This window comes from Eubalaena glacialis, chromosome 7 (assembly GCF_028564815.1).
Source record: "Eubalaena glacialis isolate mEubGla1 chromosome 7, mEubGla1.1.hap2.+ XY, whole genome shotgun sequence".
Lineage (NCBI taxonomy): Eukaryota > Metazoa > Chordata > Mammalia > Artiodactyla > Balaenidae > Eubalaena > Eubalaena glacialis.
The window spans coordinates 3582501-3607094 of record NC_083722.1 but is presented as its reverse complement, the minus strand read 5'-3'; the positions used below and the strand labels follow the sequence as shown (position 1 = coordinate 3607094).

At 44.5% G+C, this 24594-nt stretch overlaps 1 protein-coding gene across 2 annotated transcripts in view; it reads left to right on the top strand.

Moving 5' to 3' along the window:
* LYRM4 (LYR motif containing 4) overlaps positions 1–24594 on the top strand; it is a 128933-nt gene that overhangs the window by 53277 nt on the left and 51062 nt on the right. Inside the window, exon 3 of one of the 2 annotated variants that reach the window (XM_061194784.1) lies at positions 3454–3563. The exons of the other annotated variant lie outside the window; for it this stretch is intronic. Coding sequence (XP_061050767.1) covers positions 3454–3483 — 30 coding nt within the window. The 3' untranslated portion in view covers positions 3484–3563. Of the gene's footprint in view, positions 1–3453; positions 3564–24594 lie in introns of those variants that run through there. 2 annotated transcript variants of the gene reach the window in all.

Below are 24594 nucleotides of genomic sequence, written 5' to 3'. Positions count from 1 at the left end.
CTGAATCTCACTTTCCACAGTAAGATTCCTATGTGGCCTTCCAGAAATCCCCTGTGCAGTTAGAGGTAGAGTGTGTGTGGATGTGGACATGCATGTGTGCACTCTTTTTTATTCAACAGAGATGATGTTACACTGTAAATACTCCTTGATAGCCTCTTTTTTCCCACTTAACACAATATAGCTTATAAAATACATTGTCACATATCAGAACACGTTTTTCTTTTTTAACAGCTGAATAGTATTCCACAATATGGATATGTTGTCATTTAACTAACTGGTCCCTTGCTGGTGGGCACTGACATTGATCTCAGCTTTTTGCCATTATGAGCAGGGCAGCAGTGGACATCCTGGCACCTGTGTCTTTGTTTAGGATAAAGTCAGAGGGTGTGAGCGTTGCAAATGTAGACCTGCATCCCCACACTGCCAAGCAGCTCACCATCCCAGCAGCCCTGTCCTCACCCTCACCCTTCAGCCCTGAGAATATCAAACATGTTCAGTTTTAGCAACCCAGTTTGTGAAAGATGGTATCTCTTTAGTTATGGGTCAAGCTAAGGATAGTTTATGTATATTAGCCATGTGTTTTTCTCTTCTATATTAATCACTGTTTTATTATTTCTTGTTGTATTTGCCACAAGTATATTTTCCTCAATATCATTTATTTTTTAGACTTGTTTACCACTTTTTTTATACAGAAGATTTTAATTTTTGTATCATTACATTCTATTTCATTGCCTTTGAATTTTATATCATGCTAAAGTCCCAATCCAAGATTTTTTAAATTCTCTTATATTTTCTTCTGGTGCTTTTATAGATGCTTTTTTATGTTTAATTCTTGATGCACTTAGAATTTATCTTGGCATAGGAACAGACTTTGTCCAAAATGATAACCCCTTATCCCAGTGCCGTTTATTGAATAAGTAGACGGTTTTGTCTTCATGGAACTTACCAGGCCAGAAAACCCTCGCTCCCTCCTTTTACCTCATAAAGAAGCAGTTACCGGTTCCACTTTGGCTCAGGCCCGGTTTCCTCCTCTGGAGCCCTGCCGACCCTGCTGCTTCAGGCGTCCCCTGAACCTCCTAGAACCTCCTAGAACCTCCCCTCCCTCTCCCCTTAAGACAGTCCAGCCTCCCACCTCCAGAACACCCTTGACTTCCTCCCTCCCCGCCAGCTCTTCCCCCTCCTTCTGCGGGTCCCTTGCTCTCACGGCTCCACCTGCCCCCCACCCCCCGCCAGGCTGGATCCCAGCGGGGCTAGAGCGGCTCACGCAGAGCCCCAGGTTCCTCACTGCCAGGAGCCCCTCGCCTGCCCGCATCCCGGCCTCTCAGCAGCATCTGACCGCCCTGACTGGCGCTCCTCGGGTGCTCCCGCACGGCGTCCATCCCCGCCCCCGCCCCCCTCCCGTCCTGTGGTTCTGGCCCAGCCACCCTCTCTGGCCCTCCACCTCTGTCCCTCGAGAACAGGCCGCACTCTTCCTGAGGATCGCGTCTCAGATGTGTCTCCAGTCGTTACATCCCACCTGAGCACAGACGGTGAAACCAAGGGAGCCTGCCCTGAGCTCGCAGCCGCTGCTGACCAGCCTGTGGTCCATAGGAAGCCCCTTCCCGTCTCCCAGCCTCCACGTGGCTCTGTCTCCTGCTGGACCCTGGGTTTTCATGGGCAGAGACTAGGTACTAGCGTATTTCGTATTAGACTAGATTTTGCCTTTTTGAGGGCCCTCTTTGTGTCAGGTATTAGACTGTGGACTTTTCTAGCTCATCTCTGACAACGGAGGTGTGTGTTTGTATTCGTTTTTTATTTCGACCCAGAGCTATTTGAAACCAAAACCCATCCCTTCCCAGTAAATGTTGGTATGTCTCCAGAAGCTTAGACTATCTGAAAGACAAACTGTGTTCTAGGAAAACACCCTTTGCGGCCATTTTAGATGCCCGGGCCCTTTCCCTCCACCAGGCCTGCTCCCTGGCTCAGTCAGCTCCTCTGTGCCAGACTTTCCTGGGACTTAGGAACTCAGGGGTGATCGGACAGACAGCCCCAAGGAGCTGGTGTAGGAGACTGTTGTAATGAGGGGACACATGGCAGGAGGGGCAGGGAGGGGCAAGGCTCCCAAAAGCACCAGCCAAGGAGCAGGTGGGAGCTGCCCGGTGAAGGCAGGGCCCCTCGTGCTGAGAGGGGGGCTTCGGAGGTGAGCCCTGCACTTGGGCCTTGTTCTGAGGGAGGGGCCCTTGGTGGTTTAGCTGGAGCTGGGGCACGACCACAGTTCTTCTTCGGTGCTTGGCAGCTCCCTGCTTCTCTGCTGATATCTGCGCTGATCCTCTGTTTATTTATTGCCCTTTGGAAGCACCTGGGGAGCAAAGGCTGCTTCTTTACCACGAGAACTTAAACAGGGCCTGGTCCGCGGCAGATGCCCAGCAGGGTTTGGTGGGTGAATGAGTGTGTTAGAATGCAGGGAATATGACCAAAGGGTCTCCTTTTCCTTAAAAAAAAAAAAAGCATGAACTCAAGAGTTATTTATATCTTTATTTTCTTTAGAGAACCAGATCCATTTTCCAAACACCAGATGGCTTAAATTAGCTTATTAAAATGGTAATAAGGTTGATCTTTATAAAATATAAGCAAGTCCTTTTTGTTTTTGTAGGGTTTTTACAGCATCTCCACAGAGTGAAATCAAGCCTTAATAGAAGCATGCACACCATGTTGTTTAATATCTATTGCCTTCTAAAGGGGAAAAATAAAAATAAAGCTTTCTTTCCTTTAAAGAGAAAAGGAAAAGAGGGGAGACTCTCCAGTTATAATTTTGAACCCCTTTATGATGAACTGACACGCCACTCACCATTTGTATCCTGCTTTAGTTTTTGGAATTTGTTTATCTTAATACGCAGCACCTATAATGTGGACATTTAAGAATATACATGAAGAAGCATTTGTCTTCAATGCAGGCCAGTCTGAGACAAGAAAATGGACTAGATTACCCCCTTAGTACCTTCTATAAAAGCTTTTGATACATAAGTAAATAAGACTTTTGGTTCTTATTATTCTTAACCACTCAAGCAGAGCTTTAAATAAGATGCAGGCTTTCTTATTTAGTTGCCAGATTTGTTTTCCTGCCTCTTCTGTTTATTTCTTCTCAGAGTCAAACGATGAGAAATGACCACTTCTAACCACATACTTAATTTAGCGGCTCTGAAGGGGGCAGAGAGGGGTGTGAGGGAGAGAGAAGTGAGCTCAGAGGTGCAGCTCGGCACAGGAGACTATACAGGCTTAGCAGTAACTCAGCCTAGGCATATTCTCCAGAAACTTCAGCAACCAGGATCTCTTAGGATTATCATATTGGTACATGTTGATCCCTTTTGATGGAAAACCTTTCTTTGCTATATAATGGTTCCAAGTATAATAATAATAACAACAAGAAGAATAATAATCGCTACCATTTGTTCTGTTTCTTATATGCCTGTGTAGCCTGTTTTCACTAAGGTTAAAAAGGAATGATGGGGGCTTCCCTGGTGGCGCAGTGGTTGAGAGTCTGCCTGCCAATGCGGGGGACACGGGTTCGAGCCCTGGTCTGGGAGGATCCCACATGCCGCGGAGCAACTAGGCCCGTGAGCCACAACTACTGAGCCTGCGCGTCTGGAGCCTGTGCTCCGCAACAAGAGAGGCCGCGACAGTGAGAGGCCCGCGCACCGCGATGAAGAGTGGCCCCCGCTTGCCGCAACTGGAGAAAGCCCTCGCACAGAAACGAAGACCCAACACAGCCATAAATAAATAAATAAATAAAATTTAAAAAAAAAAAAAAAAAAAAGGAATGATGCATGCCACCCAGAGCTGCAGACCCCGCAGTTAAGTGTTTAGGATTCCTGCCCAAGGGCAGATGAGATTGCTGTGCAGGGGTGGAAAGCATAGGGAGCCTCTCATTGGTACGTCACAGGAAAGGGCGGAAACTACACAGCAGCATATTTTATTTTGTCTTTCCTGCAGCCATTAGCCCATAAGCTCTGGATTACCAGACAGAGACCCAATTCCTAGGCACCTTCCTAAAAGTCAGTGTACACCAGCTGTGGGTTATCTTTTTCCACGCGGAGACTAAGCCAGGGAGAAAGACAGAGAGGAAGAGAAGCCTTTAATACTGAACTAACATGTGTCCTAGGCACTCGCCCTTCAAGTCTGAGATTTATGCTTTCATTATAGTTTCTACAACTGTGTGTGGCAAATGCTAGGTTATAAAAATAAAGCATACGTGCAGACTAAATCTTTTTACAATAAAAATCTCTCTATAACATAAAATATTCACCACTCTCAGGTCATGGCCTCCTTGAGAATTGATGCATTTCAACTAAAGAGTATAGAAGGTCCACTGATGTCGAGCAAAATGCGATCTGACTAGTAATTTAAGGTGTTACAGGGCCACACTGGTAACTGTGCTCTACACACAATTGAAAGAGGAACCTAAACTGAGACTTAAACGGGGTCACATCTCTGAAATACACATGCTCGGCTTGTAGTTATGAGCACCTCGACGTCCTAGGCAGACCTGCGGCTCCAAACCACTGTCAGGGCGACAGAGACGGGCGTGGCGAGCCTCCGAAGTGCCGGTTGCCGTTTGATATCCGGGGGCTCACGGCCATGGACGAGTGTATCCCCCAAGTTAGTGCTCGCTTCAGTAATCTTACACACGCAGCCATTGAAACTTGAGAATGGATTTTTGCTAAACATTTAAGCATTGATTAAAAGCTTAATTATATTTCCTCAACCAATTTAAAAACCAGTTACTAATCTCATATAGTGGCTTCTCTTAAACTCTCCAAACACCTTAAAAAGTAGCTAAAACAACACAGAAATCATCATTACAAAACCAATTACTACATTTACACCTAAACCTAGTCTAAAATATCAACAGTTTTGGTTTAACTCAAGTCTTCATTATTTCTACACAGCATTCTAGGGTTTCAGAATGTCACATTAATTAATACCTTTCTCAGTTTTAATAGTAAAAAGAATACCTGAGGTTACAGGACCTGATGCCCGGTCAGAGCACTGGTCACCAATCTGAGCTGCCCTGTTGTGGGTAAAGTTCACTTGTGTCTTCAGTGTGACTGTGTGTGTATGTGTTTCTCTGTTGCTTTGTTCAGTGGGAATGCTGTTAGCAACAGGGAACCAAGAGAACCCACGTGAAGAAAGAAATGTTCTCTTGGAGATGCCAGCATCCTATCTTCTAGGTATGTCCAGCATACAGATGAAAATGCAGACCTAGAGCTCAGAGGCCACTTGGGGCAGGAGGCCTAAGTTTGGAAGGCACCTGATAAGAGGTGAAACCCTGAGACCGGGCCATGTTGCCTAGAGGGAGCTACCAGAGAGACAAGAGACCAGGAGGAGCATTCAGAAGAGATTCAGGGGGTGCTGTGCGCCTGTGTCCGGTACTTAGAGCTCAGCAGGAGGCCTTCTGGGAAGAGACAGGCGGGAGGCCATTCGTAACTCCAAGGGCAGCCTCATGGGAGAGAACGGAATTGGCAGAGCAAGCTAGTGGTCCAGAGGCAGAGGCACCAGATGCAGAAGAGAAGATTGGTGGTAAAGGGCAGGAGGGAACGAGCGACTGTTCGAGAATCTGGGGAACAGGAAGACAGGTCCATCTGGGTTTTTCTGTGAGGATGTAAAGATTTTATTATGTTTGTTGACTAGGAGGAGGGAACCAGTGCAAAAGAAATCATCAAATACACAATAAAGAGTAGAAAGAACTGAATGGAGCAAGGTCCTAGAGCAACGAGGGGAAAGCGTGTTTTCCTGAAGGAGCCTCAGATACTGCTGGAGAAGCGGGGAGAGTAGAATAGATCAAAAGACGTGCAGGACAATTCTGAGGCAAAGAAGGAGAAGTCAAAGAAGCTCATATTTTCTTTTTCCTACTTTGCTATTCATCTTTCAACCTGGTTTGTGTTTGGGGCTATAAAAAAATAATTATGTAATGACATATCAACAATTTCTTTTATACTTTTGTTTTTCTTAGCATGAAAATTCATTCATCTTACATGGCCCCGATTCTTTCAAAAAATTTTAAGAGCAAAACTTTGTGTAAAGTTTGGATTATAGGATCAAGATGTATTGATTGAGAACAGAAAAGTTGAGAAGGTTTTGTTGCAGTAGATGTAGAGAACGTGAGGGGGTTTGTAAAGAATGGGTACGAGGATAATTGTGCAACAGAGAAGACAAATCTAAAATCGAATAACACACTTCAGGAGCAGAAAGGGAAAGAGAGGTTGGTGCCCTCTTCCCCAGGCTGGGCTTGGCAAGGAGAATGCAGCAGCGGAAGTCAGGTGAAGCAAGGGTACCCATGCCGGCATCACTGCGGTGACTGGTCACCAGGCTCCATCTGGGCAGAGCAGCCCTGAAGTTGGAAGGGCAGCTGGGCCATGAGAATGGGAGGGACCGATCGACAGGAGACTGCATTGAAGAAGAAGAGCAAGCCCAGGGGTGATAGGCGGAGAAGAGCAGAAGAATGGAGCCTGAATCAGGGTCTGGGGCTTGGAGATGTCAGTGAGATGCTATGGGTGGGGGATGTTAGGGAGACAGTGAGTCATTAGATTTGAGGATGATGTGGATAAGCCAGGGTGATAATACAGATGCTGAAAAGCCTGCAAATGCTGGCAGAGGAACAAGTGGACTGGGGAACTGAGCTGGGTACCAAAGGCAGCAGTGGAAGGCAGTCAGTACACAACAGCCTCAAGTTTGGGAAGAAGTCGCACTGTCACCGTGTACACCTGCTCTGCCGTACACGGTGCCACAGAGGACGTGGAGCGAGCAGGTGCTGTAAACTTCAGAAGGATCCAGAGGTTCCACAGGGACCTCGGGGACTACGGACTCTTCAGAGGCATCGGTAACCGTCTCCTGGGAGACGCTACTCAATCATCGTTTGTGGTTTTATGTTGAGACTTAGCTTGTTTGTTTCTGCCTGTGAACCTGTGATGTGTGGCTGGTAGTAAAGGAAACTGATTAGCCTATGTGGCTGGCATAATAAGACTGCATCTGGCATAGTCACATCTCCTGTGATTAAGCACAGTAAGAAATTAATGGTACACAGAGCCATAGCCAAAAGCAGGCTGTACACATGATGGGGCAAGTTATTATAAAATTCACCTTGTATGGCTGTTCTTCAAAAAATTTAAACATAGCATTACTAGGACTTCCCTGGTGGAGCAGTGGTTGGGAATCTGCCTGCCAACGCAGGGGACACGGGTTCAAGCCCTGGTCTGGGAGGATCCCACATGGCACGGAGCAACTAAGCTCGTGGGCCACAACTACTGAGCCCACGTGTCACAACTACTGAAGCCTGCGCGCCTAGAACCCGTGCTCCGCAGCAAGAGAAGCGACCGCGATGAGAAGCCTGCACACCACAACGAAGAGTAGCCCCCGCTCGCCGCAACTAGAGAAAGCCCACGTGCAGCAACAAAAACCCAACGCAGCCATAAATTAATTAATTAATTTTAAAAAAAAGAAAAGGCAAGGTTCTTAGCAAAAAAAAAAAAATACAACATAGCTTTACCATATGATCCAGCATTTCCATTTCTGGTTATATGCCCAAACGAATTGAAAGCAGAGTCTTAAAGAGATATTTATCCCATGTTCATAGCAACATTATTCACAATAGCCAAAAGGTGGAAACAACACACATGGCAATTGATGGATAAATGGATAAACAAAATACGGTTTATACAGTGGAAAATTATTTGGCATTCGAAAGGAATGGCATTCTGACACATGCTGTAACATGGATGAACCTTGAAGGCATTGTCTAGATGAAATAAGCCAATCACAAAAGGACAACTCTCATATGATTCCACTTACATGAGGTGTCCAGAGTAGTCAAATTTGTAGACACAGAAGTAGAAGGATGGTTGCCAGGAGAAGGGGAGTTAGTGTTTAACGGGTGCAGAGTTTCAGTTTGGGAAGATGGAAAGTTCTGGAGAGGATGGAGGTGGTGGCTGTACAACAGTGTGAGTGCACTTTACGCCCCTGAACTGGACACATAAAGTTTAAATGGTAAATTTTATGTATAACCACAATTTTATAAAAATGTAATAAATTCTTCTCAATGTATAAATGATAAATTTTACATATGTTTTATCACAGTAAAGGTAAAACCAACTTAGACCCTGACTTTGAGTTACTGAGGGGTTTTTGTCCCCTTTTTTTTCAGTTGTGCATTGAATTCTCAGAAAAAAAGAAGAGCAGGATCGATGTATCATTTTTAAATCTTTACAAGAATATATAACCGTGTACGGGTGTATGTGTGTGTGTCCACAAATGCAAATACATGCTTTATTCTGCTTCCAAACAGCAAATTTGAGCTGCCAGTAAACTCCCTTCCTTAAAAGGAACTCACCTTATGTTAACTCTTTATAGCAGGGAGGTATAACCAGAGAAAACTTTTAACGCCACCCATTTTATTCATTTCTTCTCCTATTTCTCTTTGGGTCAGAAAAGCTAACGTATGCAAAAAGTCTCCTAAAGCCATGACACTATATAAGTGAAAGGCACCAAACGATGGGTGCTGGTCTTCCAGCCTCCCCACTGGGATCGAGGCCTGATGCCCCCCAAGACAGGCAAAAGAGGACCGGGGCAGAGGCAGCAGCCTCATCCTTTCTTCTATTCGGAAAAACACTTTGAAAAGGAAACCTTCATTTAAACTAACACCTTTTAATCACTTTGGTAATCTTTTCTCTTTTTCCTGCTCTGGATCTTAGACGTCCCTGCACAGCCCTGGTTAGAGCGATATCCCACTACACCCTAAGAACAGGCCAACTCTGCACATGAGGCAGCAGTGCAGTCCCATCATCCTCGACAACTCTGCAGAGACGTAGCTTCCGGCCCCAGCTGCTCCTGGTAGCTTTGCTGCACCCACGCACAGCTTGGGGAAAGCCAGTGTCCTTTGGGGGCTGTAGAGCAGGCATGATGGGCCAGCTGACCCAGGGTTCCTTTCCATCACCAAAACTACCTGTTTCCCGAGCCTGGCCTGCACTCACACCCCTCTGTAACCTGTCTGCTCCTCTGTTAGAGTCTTGGCCACATTTCCTGGGTGACAGCAATGCGTGTTTTTATTTTATGTTGCACTCAGCATTCCAAGGAAAGACGAGGGATGAAGGGAAGTAGATATTGATCTAAATTTCAGCTAAATCTTCAGTTGGTTGAAGGGTTTCCCTCAGCAAGCCATGACTTTCATAAGGATTGCCAGCAGATCTCATACATTCTCAGTTGACCACTTGTTTGGGGATGTTTAGGTGTGTGTTTTGGGAAGTGTGTGTGCGTTGTAGGCAGGGGGAGAATTCCTCACAGCCCTGCTCTCAGAAGAACTGAACCCGTGTGGACAGGGTCAAGTTTTCATGTGTTATCTATATACATGTGTCCTAACAGGATGTGCTGGTGCCTCTTTTTCCAAGGGGGTTACATAAGCAGCATCAGCAGAGGCTATGGTGCAAGATGTGGAAATACAGGTGTTTAGGACACATTAGACAGGCAGAGCCCTGGAGAACACAACAGTGAGAAGGTGACTGCAGCAGAACGTCTGAGTAGAATTAGCTGAGCACAAATAATGTCTGTAGCCCCTTTGGTGCTGTTAGACACTGGAGTGGGTCACTGGCTGTCTTTATGGTAGTTTAAAATGGTACCCTGTGTCTGTTATGGACTGAATGTGTGTGTCCCCACCAAAATTCATATGTGGAAACCTCTAATCCCAATGCAGTGATATTAGGTGGGGTCTTTGGGAGGCAATTAGGATTAGATGAGGTTGTGAGGGTGGAGCCCTCGTGAATGTGATTAGCGCCCTTCTAAGGGTTCCGAGAGAGTTTGCTTCCTCTCTCTGCTCTCTGCCATGTAAGGGCACAGAGAGGGGTCTGCACTCTGCAGCCTGGAAGAGGACCCCCACCAGAGCCCCACTCTGCTGGCACCTGACCTCAGGCTTCCAGCCTCCAGAAGTATGAGAAGTAAGTATCTGTTGTTAGAAGCCACCCAGTCTGTGGTGTTCTGTGAAAGCAGCCCAGTGGACTAAGATAGTGTCCATGGCAGTTAAGAGGCTCTGAAGGTCACTGAGAGGACCACTTCTACTCGATGTAGAATGCAGCTTGCTTTGAGGTGCCCGTCCCTGTCATTTCACAGGAACTACATAAAATCTCTTCTGTACATGATCTTTTAAAAAAACAACCCTTTTTTCTGATTTTCAACTTCTTTATTTTGGCTGCGTTGGGTCTTCATTGCAGCGCGCAGGGATACTCTTCATTGCAGCGCGTGGGCTTCTCATTGCAGTGGCTTCTCTTGTTGCAGAGCATGGGCTCTAGGTGCACGGGCTTCAGTAGTTGTGGCACGCAGGCTCAGTAGTTGTGGCTCGTGGGCTCTGGAGCGTAGGCTCAGTAGTTGTGGCGCATGGGCTTAGTTGCTCTGTGGCATGTGGGATCTTCCCGGACCAGGGGTTGAACCCATGTCGCCTGTGTTGGCACATGGATCCTTAACCACTGCACCACCAGGGAAGTCCCTGATTTTCACCTTCTTTGGGTTTTACTGAAATTAATGTTGGGATTAAATTTGTTTTAGGGTTTTCTTCTCATTCTGAAGTGATCGATAGTAACGCTGAAAGTGAATTCATTCATTTACTTTTCCCTTTTGGAAGTCATCAGAGAAGGGAATTACTTAATTTCAGCCGTTAAAAGGATAATTTGATTCACTAAGGGTGTGTGTACTTTACTACATATGTTATACATCAGGTTTAAAAAAAGAAATTCTAGATAGATCAGCTTTGGAATTCATTCATTTGGATTAAATGTAAATTATTTAAATAAATTAAATATAGCACATTCAGTGAAGAATGCCGGATGTAGAGGGAGGCCAGGCTTCAGCCCTGATCGGGTTCAGGACACTGCACAGGGCCCCGCCATCCGCTTCTGGCCCATTCGCAGTGGTGCTTATCCTCAGCACCGTGTGCCGGCATTGCTCCTTTCTTAGCTGATCCAGGTTGTCTGTTAATGCCATCCCATCATTGCATTTCTTCAGTCCTGCGTTCCATGGGCGTTAGGGAAAAGATGGCTTACACCAGCACGTTATTACTGCCACAGGAAGACGCAAACCAGAGGAAGAACAGGGTTGTGCCTTCCTGGCTCTGCCTAGACTGGTGCTTTGCTTCGGACTGAGATGTAGAGAAACAGCAAGGATGTGGAACAGGAAGCCAGGATGGAAAGGCGAAGTGTTTGCCAGTCCCTTTTACAACACCATGGATTGCCAAACTATGAAGTCTGTCCATATTTAAATGTCCATTTTTTTTTTTTTGCGGGGGGCGGTGATTTTGATAGATGGATAGTGTTAGAGATCCACTTTTTTTAATAGTTAGTTGCGCCATGTGAACTCTTAGTTGCGGCATGCATGTGGGATCTAGTTCCCTGACCAGGGATCAAACCCGGGCCCCCTGCATTGGGAGCACAGAGTCTTAACCACTGCACCACCAGGGCAGTCCCTAAATGTCCATTTAAGAAACAGCAATACAAATGATTTTTGTTTTTCATTCCACACATACTCTTCTGCAGAAAAGAAAGCATTTACTTTTAGAAGCTTGGTTTTTCGAAGAAGCTGTGCTTCGAAATCTCGAGCAATGATTTTTAAGAACCATAGGAGAGTTCTACATCCAAGTGTTACTCTTCAAATTATTCGCCTTGAAGGGCCTGTTTACTCCAATAAGCTTCCTTTTCAGAATCGCCTTCAGTTTTACTTTCTAAGGCACATAAGAAAATTGAGTAGTATCTTGGCCTCTTTCTTCATTCTTGACTCTGAATCACTTTTAACTGTTTCCAAAAGGTAAATCTACCCTCAAAGGATAAAACTTTGCCAACAAAGACAGTATGCAAGAGAACGTAGAGTCATTCAATAAATACTGAGCACCTGCTGTCGCCCATGCTCTGCTAGACGCCAGGGATGAAAGGTGGACAGCCACTTTGTCCTTGCTGTCAAGCCGCTGATCATCTTAGGGGAAGACAGACTCTCTCAAAAACAATTAACTACACAGTGAAAAGTGGTGATGTGTGGAGGTCTAGCAGGAGCCCCGGGAGAGGAGTGGCCTTCAGAAGAGTTTCGAACAAAGACACCATCCAGGAATGCATTATCATCTCCTAAAATGACAGTCGTAAGGAAGCTGTGAGGTCTACTGTGTGTCTGGAAAACTGTCTTCATTTCCTAATCATCACTTCTCATCTCTCTACAAATGCACTTGACCTGGCGTGTTTGCAATAATAGGAAACAGACACTGCTACCGTGTGATAACCTGTCCTTTAGCCCCACAAACTGGTCAAAGAAGATAAGTTACAGCATCTTATGGCTCTAGTTGGATTTTATATTTCTGTTAGTCATTTAAATAACCTGGTGCCATAAAGACATATTTGACAGCTATGGCTAAAATGATTGAAGAAAATACTTAATAAAATATTCCTCAAGTCAGAACAGTAGGACGGAAACAGCATGCCATAGCAAGACAACACAGGAGTGTGGGCCTAGAGGTAAATTAAGCGAGCATCCTTCACTCGGATGATAATTGTGTTGGCACCAGAGCGCTTGTGTATCACTGAATCATGCTCTTAAAGAGGCAGTTGGTACTTAAAAAGAAATCATCTTGGAGAACAGGACAAGACTTTTCTGGTCAGGTGATTTAGTTCCAAGCAAGGACATGCTTTACTAGGAAAACTTCTTTCTGAGCTCCTAAAGAATAATCAACTGTGCCATTTAAGGAAAGCCATAAGAAGGTATATTCACTAGCAGAGAAATGTAAAGTTGAAAAATTTCTAAACTCATCTGTGATTTTTGTTTTCTGCCCAAATTAACATTTCAGTAGTGGTCACACCAGTCAAGCGCACAGCTCTCTAAACGCACAAAGAAATGGAGATCGCGGTGGTCCTCCTTCAGTCATCAGATTAGCACTTTTCCATATTTCTCCTTCATGTTGCCATTCTCAAGTTTTACACACATTTATGGCATTTACACAGTAGGGGATATTTAAGATATTTTCGAAGAGCCAACAACTCTAAACAAAATGAGTGCTACTGAAATGTGTCCTTTACCGCATTAAAGAAGCATATTCCTGTGTACAGCCCTGCTTATATGTAACTATGTGATGGGCAGCTTGGGAAAATATACAGGAGGTTTCAGGCATAATCCCTCTGCCTCTGTCCCTCTGTAGATAAAATCGTATTCTCCCACTCTTAGAAATCTGAGATTCATATTCACCAAACCTTTGAACCACTGTGAAATAGGTGATCAGCTGACATCATCCTTGTTTTCAAGATGAAGATGGAAGCCTCATTTTCAAAGGAAGTCCGTCAGATCATAGCATAAGCAAACGCCCTTCGGTGTTTTAGCCCTCAGGCACAGAGCAGCCAAGAATTATTTCCAAACCGCACTGCTTAGAGTAGAGACTGAAAACTGCCCAGTTAACCTCCTTCCCATTGGTTCCTGAGGAGGAGAGGAATAGAGGGCAGACCACTGAGTATTCAATTTGAAAATCTTGGATGAGGCTTAGAACCCAGCAGAGGCTAACAGATAGTAGTATTTGTAGCACAAAAGAAGCCATTGCAGAGATTTTCTGAGTATTCCACAGGCCCTGTTCTCACAGTCTATCACTACCACCGAAACTTAACCATGTAAAACAACCACCATTTTGATTATACTCACAGCTCCTGTGGATCAGGAATTCTGATGGTGTGCAGTGGAAGTGGCTTGTCTGATTCATGATGTCGGCCTCAATTGGGAAGACTAAAACTGCTGGGGATGGCACAGTTGGCTGGAGTTGGAGTCACCTGGAGGCTTCTTCTCGCAGGTCTGGTGCCTAGGCTGGGACCAGCCATGACCCTTAAACAGAACAGCTACACGTGGCCAGGCTCCCTGACATCATGGCAGCCTCAGACTTCTTACACTATGATCAGAACTGCAGAGGACGGTGCTCCGGAGGACAGGACACAGCTGCGAGGCATCTTAGGACCTTGCCTCCAAATTCGCGTAGCCTCACTTCTGCCAGATTCCACTGGTCAAAGCAGTCATAAGTTCAGATTCAAGGGATGGGGACATAGCCCCCCCACCACCAATTCTCAATGGTAGGAGTGTCACAAAATTGGTGGCAGTATTTTAAAACAACCCCAGGCCCCTTCTCCTTAGAATTGCAACAGCCCTTTGTCCTGGAATCCTCAGAAGAATTATGTTACAATTCGATTATGATTGGATTCTAATTATATTCTCAGACTTTGCTCCCCACCATCCAGTTCAAGGACAAGGGCTTGGGGCTCCACCTACGTCTCATTACCTCTGAAATCACCGGGTCAGTCAGGAAAGAGAAGGGTGCAGAGGCATATGGAAAGCATTCACCTGGCGGGCCCCGGGGCTGACTGGGAAGCTTGTACATGTTAAGGGACAGCTGTTAGTTCCAACTGAAGGTAGGAATGAAGTCTTTGTATTTTCAGATCTTCCCATTTTAATGTGAAATTGGATTTTTAAATGTTGGTGCACGTTGTTTTAAACACATGCTGTGGGCCCACCAAGCACATTTACTGGCTGCATCGAATTTTTGACCTGGATCCTCCAGGCTTGTGCTCCTGTCTGCGCTGGCTCTGAACCCGTCTCATGAAGGCCCAGGACTCATGGAACAAGGCAATATTGAAGATTGCACATTTGTGTTGACACGCAGAAGTCTCCACACTGGGTTCTGGGATGCCCCTCCTTCAGATACTACGAACTTTGAATAGTAGTTGCAGAACCTCTAGCTGAGAATCTAGGTTTTTCTCAGTATGTGGAAGGCGTCCTTCTCTATCTGCAGTCAGCGGTACCTGGCCGCATCCTAGTGCATTAATTATATGCGTGATATACATAAGCCCCGTTGGCTAAGGAGCAGACCTTTAACGCTTAGCTGGATAAAACTGAAGGAGGAGGATTGGCTTGTATTTTATATTCTCAGCTCGTCTCAGTATTTGTTAGAATTTAAACTTGTCCTAAGCATGATATCTCTTTGAAATAGAGGCAGGAAAAATACATATTTATGTATATGTACTTCAGTTTAGTATTTGGGACCTTAAAATTACGAATTATTACTATAAAGACAAAATTAAAAGTATAGGAAAATAGAAAGACCAAGAAGAGATTTAAGGAATCTCAAGCTAAAGCTTTATTTTTCTTTCAGCCTTCCTTGAACTAATCATTGGCCGAGTTTATAAATAACCCCCTCCCACCGAGAAGAAATGTCCTAGTGGCACCAGCCAAACAGGATGAAGCACACTGAATGATCTTGATTTTCGTTTTTGTAACTTAGGTCTTCGTGAAAACTTTCCTGTGCAGTATCAGCCTCTCGGGTTCTATTCATTATCACCTCTGGGGGAAGCCAGGAGTGGGGAGAGATGGATATATGCCTCATTTTAACCACAATAATTGCTTTTAAGGGTGACACTATCCTTAGTACCTTAGCTGCCCTGGAGGGGGTGAGATTAGTTGTTTTTCTCTTGGTGGTGGTGAAATTTTAATGATTTTTTTCAATATGCAGTAGAGCTTTCATTCTTCACGGTAAAGATGCATTGTAAGATCTAAACACAGGCAGCTGCTTGTGGGAGACTCTTTATTTCTCCTTTATCCTACCTTTAAAAAAAAAGCGAGAGAGAGAAAGAGAAATCAAGAATATTTCCAGAGAATCTCCTCTGGAAAACCTCAGGTCTGACAGTAGAGAACTGAGCGGGGGGGGGGCTTTGTCCAGATGGTGTCCTGGGTCACAGTTCTCTTCTTACAGAACCTTGGAAGTGGTCACCTGGCCTTCCTCCGTGGCCCCCACGTGCCCCACCTTGGAATAGGTCCTTCAGTCTGTAGCTTCACGTATCACTTCACAGGCCTCCTTACTCTACAGCACCCAGGCCTGCCAGGATCTGCCCGCCACCTCTAGGACAACTTCCTGTTGAAAGAGACTCTGGAAGTAGGCTGCTGTGTCTTGAAAGCTGGTTCGTTGCTTTAAGATATACCTCTTCACCAGATGAATTTCTCTTTTGCATACATATTTAAACATGAGCCACGCACTAAGAAAACCTAACCATAGAAGGTGACTAGCCCATAATAAGCACTCAGTGAAGAGTAAATTTGTAAATTAAAAGAAGCTTAAAATATGGCATGATATATTATTGAAGGAAAGGATTGCAATTATAAACATCACATTTAACTCTCTGAAGTGCAGCGCCTGTGATGCAGCTAGTCGTTCTTGTTCTGTGACTGATTCAAACTTGTGACCCATTAGCCCTGCACATCTTGGGTACGTACCTGCATGTGCTGCCACACAGGCTGGAACTGTGGGCAGCTCGAGGAGTAGCCTAAGAGGATCTCGCAGACAGAAGGTTCCAGTCCCTTGAGCAATGCCCAGAGCATGGCTCCATGTAGAGCGTGTGACAGTGTTGCTACGTCTAATTGCTGTGTCATATTTAAAAACGTGTGATAGCACAGAGCACAAGAAATTTCATTATGTCTCTGGCAAATTCATATTGAAAGAAAGGACAGATGGTTGAAAACAGCCGTAAAATATTCTATTACATGTCTGTGAAAATCATTAGACAGTAGTTAAAGAGATGTTATTAATGGATCAGATTCACTTGGGGAGTCATGTTTCTGTAATGCACATTAAAGCAATGTTGCTCCTGGTGGTATTTTTAATGTAATCAGGGCCAAAGACAAACATGTCTTCTTCCCGTGTAATTAGAAAATGGATTTATCGACAATTAAGGAGCTGCTGTGCGGCTCGGCTCCACATCACCTGGGAGGTTATTGTTTTAATCTCCTACCACCAAGGAGGAAAACGTAACAGTGCTACAGCCCCGAAGGTCACAGAAACAATGCCATATTGTTTTATTGATATATTCGGAGGAGATGGGGAAGAGGTCCAATTATTATTTCTGAAAATCATCAAAAGCCCATTTTTTAAAACCCGTAGATAACTAACCAATTTGTGAACTATGAATGAATAATTTGAACCTCCCGAGTGCTTTAACATGTCCTTTAAAATTAATACAAACGTCAGCATTTTGACTTTGTGAGCATGAGAATGATTTTGGTGTCCGTTTTATGGCTGAGTGACAAACAGCGTATCTATAAGATGATGGGGAGCCCTTTAGGCCAGGTGTAGCCACGTGATGTGGTCCCCACTCTGCAGCCCTGTGGGTCCATATGTCAGAATCACAGGTTGATCAGTGCTTGGGGAGTGAGGCTTTCCTTAGGGCATCTCACATTGCAGAACAGGATGGGGCAGTGAAATGAATCCAGCAACAAAAGAAAAGGACTGGAGGAGCTCGAAGAGCTGGGATCCTTGTTCTCAAGGGTCCAGGGCCTCCTGTCACTCAGAGTGTCTGCAAATGCGCTCTCCTCTGCTCTTTCTTTTCCTGGGCTTTCTGAACTTGCCTCCCTTCAGACTATGCTCCTCCCCACAGGAGCAGCCTGCGTTTCAGCCTGCTTTCCCAGAACATGGGAGAGCAGGGGTTTGTGGCACGTTTTCACTTGTTACCTTTTACATCAGCTGCCAACCTGTGGCTTCCAGGTAGGCCTGTAATCACATAGTTGGTGGGTTGCCAGAACCCTTTGGGGAGAGGGCAAGAGTTCCTTCCTGCAGCCCGTAAGCTCACGGTGTGTGGATCAGGAGTGCCTTTCCTGTAGTGTTCGACCTGGAACTACAGATGCTGGCAGCAGTCCTGGCAATGTCCCCACATGGCTGCGTGGGCCTCACAGGTAGATGTGTGCACTTGTTCCAATGGCATGGTGATTTTTGTGTCCCAGACTAGAAACTGATAACCTCTAAGTAGGCTTCCCCCCATGTTACTGTAAGGAAAGGACCCGCAGCTCTCTTCTTTTTGGTGATACGGCAGAATGAGGGTAGAATTATAAATGAAGAATGAACGTGGGATCAGTTGAACTCAGACGCAACTGTGACCACTTAATCACTTGAGATAATTTTTAATTACTTATGCAAATATATGTGAGATTGAATCCAGATGTCAAATAAATATTCAGTTATCAAAAAAAAAAAAATCATCTCCCAACAAAGGAAAGCCCAGGACCACGTGGCTTCTCTGGTGAATTTTACCAAACATTTAAAGAAGAATTAACACCAGTCCTTCTCAAACTCTTCCCAAAATTTGAAGAAGACAGAACACTCCCAAACTCATTTTATAAGACCAGTATTACCCTGATACCAATGCCAGATGAGGACACTATAAGAAAATAAAACTACAGAGACTTCTCTGGTGATCCAGTGGCTAAGACTCTGCGCTTCCAATGTAGGGGGCCCAGGTTCAATCCCTGGTCAGTGAAAAGGATCCCACATGCCGCAACAAAGATCCCACGTTCCACAACTGATAAGTAAATATTAAAAAAAAAAAAAACTACAGACTAATATCCCCGATGAATATAAATGCAAAAATTCTCTGTAAAATACTAGCAAACCAAATTCAGCACATTAAAAGGATCATTCACCATGATCAAGTGGGATTTAATCCAAGGATGCAGGGATGGTTCACCATATGCAAATCAATCAATGTGATACATCACATTAATAGAATGAAAGAAAAAATCATATGATCGACTCCCGGCTCGGGGTCTGTTCGCCCTGCCGTCACGAAACTGCCCCCGAGCCCGAGGGGAGGGCGGCCTCACTGAGGCTGCCGGCTCTGGAGGGGCCCCGGCGGCCGAAGCCGCGACAATCCTGGGGACCGCGGGCCGGTTGTTTCAGCAAGTAACTTAAAGCCAAAATGGAAAAACAAGGAGGTTTGTGCCTGAGATCATGTTGATGTGAAACCAGGGATGGCCACCTTGTACCAGGGAGAGGAGAAGATGGCGGAAGAGGAAGATGCGGAGATCACCTTCCTCCCCACAGATACATCAGAAATACATCTACACGTGGAACTGCTCCTATAGAACACCCACTGAATGCTGGCAGAAGACGTCAGACCTCCCAAAAGGCAAGAAACTCCCCACGTACCTGGGTAGGGCAAAAGAAAAAAGAGAGACAAAAGAATAGGGACAGGACCTGAGCCAGTGGGAGGGAGCTGTGAAGGAGGAAAGGTGTCCACACACTAGGAAGCCCCTTCGCGGGCGGAGACTGCGGGGGGCGGAGGGGGGAGCTTCCGGGCCGCGGAGGAGAGCGCAGCCACAGTGGTGCGGAGGGCAAAGCGGAGAGATTCCCGCACAGAGGCTCGGCGCTGAGCAGCACTCACCAGCCCGAGAGGCTTGTCTGCTCCCCCGCCGGGGCGGGCGGGGCTGGGAGCTGAGGCGCGGGCTTTGGTCGGGTCGCAGGGAGAGGACTGGGGGTGGCGGCGTGAACACAGCCTGAAGGGGCTAGTGTGCCACAGCTAGCCGGGAGGGAGTCTGGGAAAAAGACTGGAGCTGCCGAACAGGCAAGAGACTTTTTCTGGCCTCTTTGTTTCCTGGTGCGCGAGGAGAGGGGATTCAGAGCGCCGCCTAAACGAGCTCCAGAGACGGGCGCGAGCCGCGGCTATCAGCGCGGACCCCAGAGACGGGCATGAGACGCTAAGGCTGCTGCTGCCGCCACCAAGAAGCCTGTGTGCGAGCACAGGTCACTCTCCACACCGCCCCTCCCGGGAGCCGGTGCAGCCCGCCACGGCCAGGCTCCCGTGATCCGGGGACAACTTCCCCGGGAGAGCGCACGGCGCGCCTCCGGCTGGTGCAACATCATGACGCCTCTGCCGCCGCAGGCTCGCCCCGCCTCCTCCGTACCGCTCCCTCCCCCCGGCCTGAGTGAGCCAGAGCCCCCGAAGCAGCTGCTCCTTTAACCCCGTCCTGTCTGAGCGAAGAACAGACACCTTCAGGCGACCTACACGCAGAGGCGGGTCCAAATCCAAAGCTGAACCCTGGGAGCTGTGCGAACAAAGAAGAGAAAGGGAAATCTCTCCCAGCAGCCTCAGAAGCAGCGGATTAAAGCTCCACAAACAACTTGATGTGCCTGCATCTGTGGAATACCTGAATAGACAACGAATCATCCCAAATTCAGGAGGTGGACTTTGGGAGCAGGATATATTATTTTTTCCCCTTTTCCTCTTTTTGTGAGTGTGTATGTGTATGCTTCGGTGTGAGATTTTGTCTGTATAGCTTTGCTTTCACCATTTGTCCTAGGGTTCTATCTGTCCGTTTTTGTTTTTGTTTTTGTTTTTCTACTTAAAAAAATTTTTTTCTTAATATTTTTTATTTTTTATTTTAATAACTTTATTTTATTTTATATTACTTTATTTTATTTTATTTTATCCTCTTTCTTTCTTTCTATTTTTTCTCCCTTTTATTCTCAGCCGTGTGGATGACAGGCTCTTGGTGCTCCAGCCAGGCATCAGGGCTGTGCCCCTGAGGTGGGAGAGCCAAGTTCAGGACACTGGTCCACAAGAGACCTCCCAGCTCCACGTAATACCAAACGGTGAAAATCTTCCAGAGATCTCCATCTCAACACCAAGACCCAGCTTCACTCAACGACCAGCAAGCTACAGTGCTGGACACCCTATGCCAAACAACTAGCAGACAGGAACACAGCCCCATCCATTAGCAGAGAGGCTGCCTAAAATTATAATAAGGCCACAGACACCCCAAAACACACCACCAGACGTGGACCTGCCCACCAGAAAGACAAGATCCAGCCTCATCCACCAGAACACAGGCACTAGTCCCCTTCACCAGGAAGCCTACACAACCCACTGAACCAAACTTAGCCACTGGGGACAGACACCAAAAACAACGGGAACTACGAACCTGCAGCCTGTGAAAAGGAGACCCCAAACACAGTAAGATAAGCAAAATGAGAAGACAGAAAAACACACAGCAGATGAAGGAGCAGGGTCAAAACACACCAGACCTAACAAATGAAGAGGAAATAGGCAGTCTACCTGAAAAAGAATTCAGAATAATGATAGTAAAGATGGTCCAAAATCTTGGAAATAGAATAGACAAAATGCAAGAAACATTTAACAAGGACGTAGAAGACCTAAAGAGGAAACAAGCAACGATGAACAGCACAATAAATGAAATTAAAAATACTCTAGAAGGGGTCAATAGCAGAATAACTGAGGCAGAAGAACAGATAAGTGACCTGGAAGATAAAATAGTGGAAATAACTGCTGCAGAGCAGAATAAAGAAAATAGAATGAAAAGAACTGAGGACAGTCTCAGAGACCTCTGGGACAACATTAAACGCACCAACATTCGAATTATGGGGGTCCCAGAAGAAGAAGAGAAAAAGAAAGGGACTGAGAAAATATTTGAAGAGATTATAGTTGAAGACTTCCCTAATATGGGAAAGGAAATAGTTAATCAAGTCCTGGAAGCACAGAGAGTCCCATACAGGATAAATCCAAGGAGAAACACGCCAAGACACATATTAATCAAACTATCAAAAATTAAATATAAAGAAAACATATTAAAAGCAGCAAGGGAAAAACAACAAATAACACGCAAGGGAATCCCCATAATGTTAACAGCTGATCTTTCAGCAGAAACTCTGCAAGCCAGAAAGGAGTGGCAGGACATACTTAAAGTGATGAAGGAGAAAAACCTACAACCAAGATTACTCTACGCAGCAAGGATCTCATTCAGATTTGATGGAGAAATTAAAACCTTTACAGACAAGCAAAAGCTGAGAGAGTTCAGCACCACCAAACCAGCTTTACAACAAATGCTAAAGGAACTTCTCTAGGCAAGAAACACAAGAGAAGGAAAACACCTACAATAACAAACCCAAAACATTTAAGAAAATGGGAATAGGAACATATATATCGATAATTACCTTAAATATAAATGGATTAAATGCTCCCACCAAAAGACACAGACTGGCTGAATGGATACAAAAACAAGACCCGTATATATGCTGTCTACAAGAGACCCACTTCAGACCTAGGGACACATACAGACTGAAAGTGAGGGGATGGAAAAAGATATTCCATGCAAATGGAAATCAAAAGAAAGCTGGAGTAGCAATTCTCATATCAGACAAAATAGACTTTAAAATAAAGACTATTACAAGAGACAAAGAAGGACACTACATAATGATCAAGGGATCGATCCAAGAAGAAGATATAACAATTGTAAATATTTATGCACCCAACATAGGAGCACCTCAATACATAAGGCAAATACTAACAGCCATAAAAGGGGAAATTGACAGTAACACAATCATACTAGGGGACTTTAACACCCCACTTTCACCAATGGACAGATCATCCAAAATGAAAATAAGTAAGGAAACACAAGCTTTAAATGATACATTAAACAAGATGGACTTAATTGATATTTATAGGACATTCCACCCAAAAACAACAGAATACACATTTTTCTCAAGTGCTCATGGAACATTCTCCAGGATAGATCATACCTTGGGTCACAAATCAAGCCTTGGTAAATTTAAGAAAATTGAAATGGTATCAAGTATCTTTTCCGACCACAACACTATAAGACTGGATATCAATTACAGGAAAAGATCTGTAAAAAATACAAACACATGGAGGCTACACAATACACTACTTAATAACGAAGTGATCACTGAAGAAATCAAAGGGGAAATCAAAAAATACCTAGAAACAAATGACAATGGAGACATGACGACCCAAAACCTATGGGATGCAGCAAAAGCAGTTCTAAGAGGGAAGTTTATAGCAATACAATCCTACTTTAAGAAACAGGAAACATCTCAAATAAACAACCTAACCTTGCACCTAAAGCAATTAGAGAAAAAAGAACAAAAAAACCCCAAAGCTAGCAGAAGGAAAGAAATCATAAAGATCAGATCAGAAATAAATGAAAAAGAAATGAAGGAAATGATAGCAAAGATCAATAAAACTAAAAGCTGGTTCTTTGAGAAGATAAACAAAATTGATAAACCATTAGCCAGACTCATCAAGAAAAAAAGGGAGAAGACTCAAATCAATAGAATTAGAATTGAAAAAGGAGAAGTAACAACTGACACTGCAGAAATACAAACGATCATGAGAGATTACTACAAGCAACTCTACGCCAATAAAATAGACAACCTGGAAGAAATGGACAGATTCTTAGAAATGCACAACCTGCCGAGACTGAACCAGGAAGAAATAGAAAATATGAACAGACCAATCACAAGCACTGAAATTGAAACTGTGATTACAAATCTTCCAACAAACAAAAGCCCAGGACCAGATGGCTTCACAGGCGAATTCTATCAAACATTTAGAGAAGAGCTAACACCTATCCTTCTCAAACTCTTCCAAAATATTGCAGAGGGAGGAACACTCCCCAGCTCATTCTACGAGGCCACCATCACCCTGATACCAAAACCAGACAAAGATGTCACAAAGAAAGAAAACTACAGGCCAATATCACTGATGAACATAGATGCAAAAATCCTCAACAAAATACTAGCAAACAGAATCCAACAGCACATTAAAAGGATCATACACCATGATCAAGTGGGGTTTATTCCAGGAATGCAAGGATTCTTCAATATATGCAAATCAATCAACGTGATACACCATATTAACAAATTGAAGGAGAAAAACCATATGATCATTTCAATAGATGCAGAGAAAGCTTTCGACAAAATTCAACACCCATTTATGATAAAAGCCCTGCAGAAAGTAGGCATAGAGGGAACTTTCCTCAACATAATAAAGGCCATATATGACAAACCCACAGCCAACATCGTCCTCAATGGTGAAAAACTGAAACCATTTCCACTAAGATCAGGAACCAGACAAGGCTGCCCACTCTCACCACTATTATTCAACATAGTTTTGGAAGTTTTAGCCACAGCAATCAGAGAAGAAGAAGAAATAAAAGGAATCCAAATCGGAAAAGAAGAAGGAAAGCTGTCACTGTTTGCAGATGACATGATACTATACATAGAGAATCCTAAAGATGCTACCAGAAAACTACTAGAGCTAATCAATGAATTTGGTAAAGTAGCAGGATACAAAATTAATGCACAGAAATCTCTTGCATCCCTATACACTAAAGAAAGGAAAAAAGAAAGAAAGATAAAAATGCCCAAAAGTACTGCATTTAAACTGATTTCCAAATTTGAAAACTTCTGTAGAGCATTTCCCTTTTCTTGTTCTAGTTTTTTTTTTTTAAGGTGAAGGAGATTAAGAGGTACAAACCTCCAGTAATAGAATAAATAAGCCATGGGGATATGATACACAGCATAAGAAATATGGTGAATAATTTTTAAGAACTTTGTATGGTGACAGATGGTTACTAGACTTTCCGTGGTGATCATTTCATAATACATGCAAATGCCAAATCACTGTGTAGTATACCTGAAACTAACATAATATTGTATGTCAACAATATTTCAGTTTAAAGAAAAAAGAACTCCCTTTAGATTATTGGTCATATAAATGCCATGGGAGTAGGGAGGGGCGAACAAGGGAGGGGTAATTATTCAAAAGTGAATCAGTTTTTAGGTGAAAAACTCCAATTATATATTCCTTTTAAAATAATTTTTGTTAAAACATGTATGTATGTATATAAACAGTCCAGTGTCATAAGAGTGCAGCTCAGTGTGTTTTTATCAACTGAAGACATCCTGTACTCAGAGCGCAACCAATGAGAGCGTAT